At 40.0% G+C, this 7,668-nt stretch overlaps 1 protein-coding gene across 1 annotated transcript; it reads right to left on the minus strand.

Annotated features, from left to right (window-relative positions):
- Positions 1–877: 877 nt before the first annotated feature.
- On the minus strand, positions 878–5,868 carry LOC121395603 (scavenger receptor cysteine-rich domain-containing group B protein-like). Its single transcript, XM_041569475.1, has 4 exons — positions 5,757–5,868; positions 3,173–3,478; positions 2,322–2,410; positions 878–988 (listed from the first exon to the last, which is right to left on the minus strand). Exons 1-4 carry the CDS (start codon positions 5,809–5,811, stop codon positions 914–916), a joined length of 525 nt encoding a protein of 174 aa, XP_041425409.1. The 5' UTR covers positions 5,812–5,868; the 3' UTR covers positions 878–913.
- Positions 5,869–7,668: the final 1,800 nt, after the last annotated feature.

The raw sequence follows: 7,668 nt of genomic DNA on the forward strand, positions 1-7,668 counted from the left end.
GTGAGGAGCTGAACTAAAGAAATGTCATACAGTGTGAGGTCTATTGTACACTATCTATTTGCCCTGCAGATCGGGTGGGTGGCATACACTTTTGGACAATGTATGGCTGACTTAAAGGAAAACTATACCCCCAAAATGAACACTTAAGCCCTTTTACATCATTTGCCTTGAACCCCCATTTTGTGTTGGTCTGTGTGCTTCCTTTAGAGATCACAAAAATACTACAACTCTTAACTGTAACAGGAAGAAGTGTTGAAGCAAAAGACAGAACTCTGTTTGCTAATTGGCTCATGTGACCTAACAAGTATGGTTTGTTGGTATGTTTGTGTGCACTGTGAATCGTACGATCCCTGGGGGAGGCCCTTATTTTATTTTTTTAATTTTCTATTTATGATTACCCAATGGCACATACAGTATATTATTATGAAAATGTTTTGTTTACATGAAGCAGGATTTTACATATGAGCTGTTTTATGCAATATCTTTTTATAGAGACCTACATTGTTTGGGGCGGTGTAGTTTTCCTTTAATGTATACAAAATCTGTTGTAATCTACATAGTGCTGATATAACTGGTCAAATACACACATCCTGGCTATAAGCCATTCTTACAGTTGCCGCGTTTGATTGCATACGCTCATTCTGCAAGTAATGTTGGCATACTGATTTTGGTTACATCCAGGTGGAAATATGGGGCATATCTAATGTATAGGCACAAAAAAGTACAATGGCCCAATAGTTGAGGGCCTTGCTCCCTGCTGGAATCATATGCACTCCTGCAATGAAAATGGATACAGGAAAAAATGCCGCCAGTCAGTGTGTAAAACTATAGCTCTAGGGAATTTAAAAAAAAAAACAAAAACAAACATTGAGACACTCCAGTTTGTGCAATTGCTCAGTAATCCTTTATCTGGTTATTTGCTCCGCATCTTCCAGTATTTCACCTGCAATATAGTCTGTCTGCTCAGACCAGAGATGGCAGAGACTACCTGGAATAAAAAAAAAAAAGGATAATATATATGATGGGAAAGTAGAGGCCCTGTAGTATTACATTTATATCTGACACACAGTAGGGATGCACCGAATCCAGGATTCAGTTCAGGATTTGGCTTTTTTTTTCAGCAGGATTTGGACGAATCCTAATTTGCATATGCAAATTAAGGGCGGGGGAAATAGTGTGCCTTTTTGTATAAAAAAAAAAAAGTAAATGTTCCCCATTCCCACCCCCAATTTGCTTATGCAAATTTGGTTCGGTATTCGACTGGATCTTTCGCAAAGGATTCAGAGGATCTGCTGCATCCGAAAAAGCTGATTCGGTGCATCCCTAATATTGTGTAGCTCAACACGCCGTATATTAAATATAATGTATTTGTAGTCATTTACATCTGGCTCATCAGTACTATCACATGCATATGGAACATTTATTGTAGTAGAGATCCTCTCAAGCTGTTAAAGGTGATTGGTAATGAAAATGAGTTAAATGGTTGCCCTGTATGTGACATCAAGTTGAACTTTCTGCGGGGCCAAAGTTAAGGTGGGAGTGGGGTCCCAAACAATGCAGAAGAACCTTATATATAAATTAGGGCTCTTACACACGGGCGTTTTTTGGTGCACTCTTCCTCTTTCTTCCATTCTGCCGCAGGGGAGCGCAGGAGTAAACACACTTCATTATTGTCAAGTGGGCTGTACTCACACAGCGCATGTAAGCACCCGAACGCAGGTGAAATTCAACATGCTGTGTCCTGCCTGCGTTTGGCGCTTGCATACGTCTGTGTGAGTACAGCCCCCTTGACATAATTAAGTGCGTTTACTCCTGCGCTCCCCTGCGGCTGAATGGAAGAAAGCAAAACGCAAAAGATCGCACCAAAAAACGCCCATGTGTAAGAGCCCTTAGTCCTATCCAGCCTGCGGCTATTCTTATACTGAATCCAGATGGCTGTATTTTCTGATACATCTCTGATACTAAATATATCACACTAGAATGGGGTCAGTTAAGAAATGGTGGATATTGTATTGATATGAAAAATTCTTAACCTTTTAAAAAAACTTCACTAGAAAAAAGTCTTTTAACCATCTGCCCTCCACCCCTTCCCATTTCCTCTTCCTTCCCACCAAACCTGAAACATTTACAGCACAAAATGACCAAACAGTGGATGGGACAGCACGTGGGAATCTGACTGGCCGGGGTTGTTGATTTAGTGCTTATAAGCCCAAGCAAATTGAATTGCATGATGTTTATCCTGTAATTCTCGTTTTATTGCCGACTACAAACTGCCATCTATGTGAGCAACTGAACATTTCAGCCAGACACAAGCTACTTACTGCATTCTGAAGCACAGTGATGTTTACTCCTTCCAGGGCAGAATCTGATCTGATCTTATATTTAAGAAACCACTCCCAGGTCATGAATCCTGGAATGAGATTACAGAACAATATCAATTAAAATGATCTCACTCATCTATACTTGGTTAGAGGGACGGAAGACTTAAATTATGAGGGTAGACTGTCAAGGTTGGGGTTGTTTTCTCTGGAAAAAAGGCGCTTGCGAGGGGACATGATTAGACTTTACAAGTACATTAGAGGACATTATAGACAAATAGCAGGGGACCTTTTTATCCATAAAGAGGATCACCGTACCAGAGGCCTCCCCTTTAGATTAGAAGAAAAGAACTTTCATTTGAAGCAACGTAGGGGGTTCTTCACAGTCAGGACAGTGAGGTTGTGGAATGCACTGCTGGGTGATGTTGTTATGGCTGATTCAGTTAATGCCTTTAAGAATGGCTTGGATGATTTTTTGGACAGACATAATATCAAAGGCTATTGTGATACTAAACTCTATAGTTAGTATAGGTATGGGTATATAGAATTTAATTAAAAGTAGGGAGGGGTGTGTGTGTGGATGCTGGGTTTTCATTTGGAGGGGTTGAACTTGATGGCCTTTGTCTTTTTTCAACCCGATTTAACTGGCTCTTGAAGTGTAGCGCTGTGCAATATGTTGGTGCTCTAAAATAATAATAATAATATATCATTGTTGTCACATGCTGCTAAAGATCTTGCTATAGCAGTTAATGTGTTTTCTTTCCTTAATGGCCCAAGTCTCCTCTTGGTTATACTTTCTCCTGTCTGTGCCAGGGGTTGATACCCAGAACTCAATGTACTCTACTACTTCTCACCTGAACATTTGACTCCACAGTCAGCCAGAAAGGAGTGCTCATGTCGGTCTATTAGATAGGCACATTGCAGGAGCTGAGTCTCATTCCCTTTGCATTGGAAGCTGTCCAGCCCGCTATAGACTCCACCTGGCCCGTATTTCCCATCTGTAGTTGTTTCAGTTGCTGTTCCGCAGTTCAGCTCCCGGCACACCACCTCTGCCTCAATCATATCCCACATGTGATAGCAAATAGTGCCCCATTTTTGAGCGTAGAAAATCTCCACACGCCCTTCGCATGGGCTTGGTCCGACAAGGCGGACTTGTAAGTCTGAAGAACACAAAAAAAAGACAAAAATAAGCACAAATAGACCAAATAAGTCTTATCAAGTCACATACCTGCCTTCCCCACAGACATGAAAAAACTGTATCCCTGTTTGCCACCTCCTGCCTTTTGTTAAAGTCCAATCAAGGGAACTAATACTATGTGGAATTTAGCAGCATGATCCAACACTATTGAACAAACCTCACTCTCTCCAATCAGACTCTGGTCTACAAAGTAAAAAATACCTTTAGATTCTATTAGAAAACAGAAATGATCTATAAGTGTATGTAAAGTATATTCACTTTTTTGGTGTTTAAGGCAGTAGAAAGCTGAGCAGGCAGATGTATAAGCCACCTGTGCTGAAGATTTACTGTCTGAATTGCATAATGAACAGCTCAATCTCAAGTAGCAGCTACATATACTATATTTCATGACAATAAAGTTTGCATGCACCTGCCCCATTGCTTATGCTCATGCCTCCTGCTTGGAGCAGATCAAGATGCCCAGAGGGGGTAATATTAATCAGCAGTTACTCAGGAGGGAGACTTTTTGGATTAACAAAATAGATTCGCTTTCCCCTAGGGGGCTTAATGAATGTTTTGGATTGAGATGTTTTCTATAGATTTTATATATTGTATATACTATTTTGTTACATTGCATATACTATTTTGTTACATTGTTTTTAACAAGATATTTCTTGTCACATTTTTCAGATAAAGAGGACTATGATATTTGATTCGTGTAATATACACACAGATTGACTACAATCACTTGGGATACATGCGTTATTGTAAGGTCTGGAAGGGTTAACAAGTCACATGCAGGGTTTGATTTCCTGTGTGCACTGGGGGGTGGAATGTTTAAATTGCACTGTGTTCATTGTTTCTGTATTGCACCTGAGGAAGGGGTTCTGACCCCGAAAGCTTGTGCACTCAATAAATCTGCATATGAATTAAGGCATTGCCTGGACATTTTGGTGTGCTCCTTCCCACTTCACATATCTGCATGCCTCCTGCTTGCCTTGTGAGGGGGCCGCTATTTGTCTTTATAAGACAGCAGTTTTAGTCTGCTGCACAATTTCAGAGGTAACTTGGGACCAGACAACTTTAAAGGGAAAGTTAATTAGAAAGCATAGAAAGAATGAGAATTTATTATGCTTGTCGTTGTCATTTTTCACCGTGGGCCATTGTGTTCTTTAAAGAACAAACTGGCTTTGGGTACTTTGCTTCAGAGCAGCACTTTCTTTACAGAGGAAGCAGACCCTGTGGCTGCAGGATGGCTGGGAGCTACATGGGGCACCATGAGGTCCTAATTAATGATCAATTTCAGCATCTATTATTAGAATAACTCTGTATATGTTTGGGGCCCTAAAATGAATTTGCTGTTGGTCCCAGTATCATCTAGTTACACCACTGTTGATACCGTTCTTGCTTGTCACAGACAGAATGTTACCCATAAAATTCTCTTCAGGAATGTTCTTACTAGGAAATGGCACATGAAGAATTTAGTTGTCCACTACAAATCTCCTCTTCTGTTGGAAGCGCAGCATATGTTTTACCACTTTATGGCCTGTGTAAGTCATCCGCAGAAGAGGAGATTTGTCGTGGGCAAGGAGAGTAAGAACTTTGATTCATGAGGAACCTCTACATAGGTGGTAAATAGTCACTGGCAATAGCAGAGTATGCTTCCAATGGAACAAGTGTAACTATAAAAGCTCAACTTCCAGTTTTATCAGGAGGTTTTATTTTATACAGGAGAGAGGGGACAACAGCATGAACCATTCCTGGAGGAGGTAAGAGGACCTCACCTCCTGGGTAGGGTTGTCACCTGGCCAGTATTTTACCAGCCTGGCCGGTAAAAATGATGGTTGATCCCAGTGTTATTAATAGGGGAAAAAGATAAATATATAGGAAGGCCGGTATTTTTTTCCAGAAAAGGTGGCAACCCTACTCCTGGGATGAACTACAGGTAGTAGAGATGTAGTATGGGTCAGCATGAGATGTCTGAGCTGAAAAATGGAATTATACACCCACAGGCCCAGGGTGCTGCGGAATGGGTTTCATCTGGCCTCCGCATGCTGATCCGCTTGTTCATGTGTCTGCACTCACAACACTTCGTCGGTCTGGGTGCAGACACACGGAGCGAATTTTGGTGCAGAAATTGAAAATCTTTTGAATAAAGCAGTGATCCTTTATTTTCTGCCACAGTTGGGGCATCTGTACAAGTGAGGCAACAATAAAATCTCAGTACAATATATGAAGGAGTATTAAAATATATATCTTACCAACACTCCTTAACAATGCTGCCCACACAGCACAAAAGATCACACACACACGCATGTTGTCAAGTGAAGATTCTGTCTCAATTAACCGGATTCTTTACGGTCAGTGGTCTGAGGGCCTGAAAGAGGATATGATAACCAAATGGATGTTGTAGACAGGGTGCTTAAATGGGTTATAATGTATATATACAGCTATGGAACCTGTTATCCAGAATGCTCGCGACCTGGGTCTTTCCGGATAACGGATCTTTCCTTAATTTAGATACCTTAACTCTACTAGAAAATCATGAATGTATTGAATCAGCCCAATGGACTGGTTCTGTTATTAATAAGGATTAATTATATCTTAGTTTGGATCAAGTACAAGGTAATGTTTTATTATTACAGAAAAAAAGCAAAACCGGTTTTAAAAATTTGGATTATTTGGATAAAATGGAGTCTATGGGAGATGGCCTTTCCGTAATTCAGAACTTTTTTGGATAATGTGTTTTCGGATAATGGATCCCATACTTGTATATATATACATACATGTAAGGTGCACCTGCTGCCACATATCTATTCAGTTGATGCACGGCTCTCCCTCCTGCCAGAAAGTTCGGCAGGTAACTACCTAGTGACTTACAGTTTCTAATGTTGTAAGTCTCCAAAAACCACCAAAGGAATACAAATCTTTTGCCTGTTTTACAGTTTGTGTCTTAGTGGCTGAAAACATCAAGGGGCAGATTTATTAATGGTCGAGGTGAATTTTCGAATGAAAAAAAAAATCAAATTTCAAGATATTTTTTTGTACTTCGACTATGGAATAGACCAAATTCAATTCAAATTTGAAAAAAATTCCAAAATTCGAATATCGAATTTTATCTTGTACTGTCTCTTTAAAAATTCGACTTCAATCATTCACCATCTAAAAACCTGCCGAATTGCTGTTTTAGCCTATCTAGGACCTCCTAGAATCTATCTGGATTCTATTGGTGGACTTTGAAAAACCTAAGTTTTTTTTGGGGAAAAACTCTGAATTGAATTCGATTGAATGCGCTATTCCTTCAATTCGTTCTATCAGAATTCTATCAGATTATGGACCTATTCGATCTAAAATGGACCTATTCGACCAAAAAAAAAACTTCGACTTAATTTCGGTTGGTCTTTTTGAATTCGAATTTCGAAGTTTTTTCAATTTGAAATTCGACCCTTGATAAATATGCCCCCAAGTATATCGTGCTATAAGCACATTGCACCTACTTTATGTGCCACTCTTAAAGAGATACTGACACCAGAAATGTAACTCTTTTTTACATCTATCATATTATAAAGTATTTGCACAATGCATTTACATTACCTGTCTGATGTCCCATGTTCCTGTATGAGGGAGACATTTTGTCAATTTCCCAGCTGCCCCATGTCATGTGACTTGTACTCTGATAAACTTCAATCACTCTTTACTGCTGTACTGCAAGTTGGAGTGATATCACCCCTCCCTTCCCCCCCCCCCCAGCAGCCTAACAACAGAACAATGGGAAGGTAACCAGATAGCAGCTCCCTAACACAAGATAACAGCTGCATGGTAGATCTAAGAACAACACTCAATAGTAAAAACCCATGTCCCACTGGGACACATTCAGTTACATTGAGAAGGAAAAACAGCAGCCTGCCAGAAAGCATTTCTCTCCTGAAGTGCAGGCACAAGTCACATGACATGGGGCAGCTGGGAAATTAACAAAATGTCTAGCCCCATGTCAGATTTCAAAATTGAATATAAAAAAATCTGTTTGCTCTTTTGAGAAATGGATTTCAGTGCAGAATTCTGCTGGAGCAGCACTATTAACTGATTCATTTTGAAAAAATTTTTTTTTCCCATGACAGTATCCCTTTAAGATCAACTTTAAAGACAGTTTGCAATTAGTCACACTTTTTCACA

The sequence above is a fragment of the Xenopus laevis genome, chromosome 7L, assembly GCF_017654675.1.
Source record: "Xenopus laevis strain J_2021 chromosome 7L, Xenopus_laevis_v10.1, whole genome shotgun sequence".
Taxonomy (NCBI): Eukaryota; Metazoa; Chordata; class Amphibia; order Anura; family Pipidae; genus Xenopus; species Xenopus laevis.

What these genes read in the sequence shown, in the direction of transcription:
- LOC121395603 (XM_041569475.1), bottom strand. Translation starts at nt 5,811, where the DNA reads ATGCGTGTGTGTGTGATCTTTTGTGCTGTGTGGGCAGCATTGTTAAGG. An exon ending in AGCATTGTTAAGGAGTGTTG is followed by an intron (nt 3,479 to 5,756) that starts GTAAGATATATA and finishes TGTGTTCTTCAG; the next exon opens with ACTTACAAGTCCGCCTTGTC. An exon ending in TCACTGTGCTTCAGAATGCA is followed by an intron (nt 989 to 2,321) that starts GTAAGTAGCTTG and finishes TTTTTATTCCAG; the next exon opens with GTAGTCTCTGCCATCTCTGG.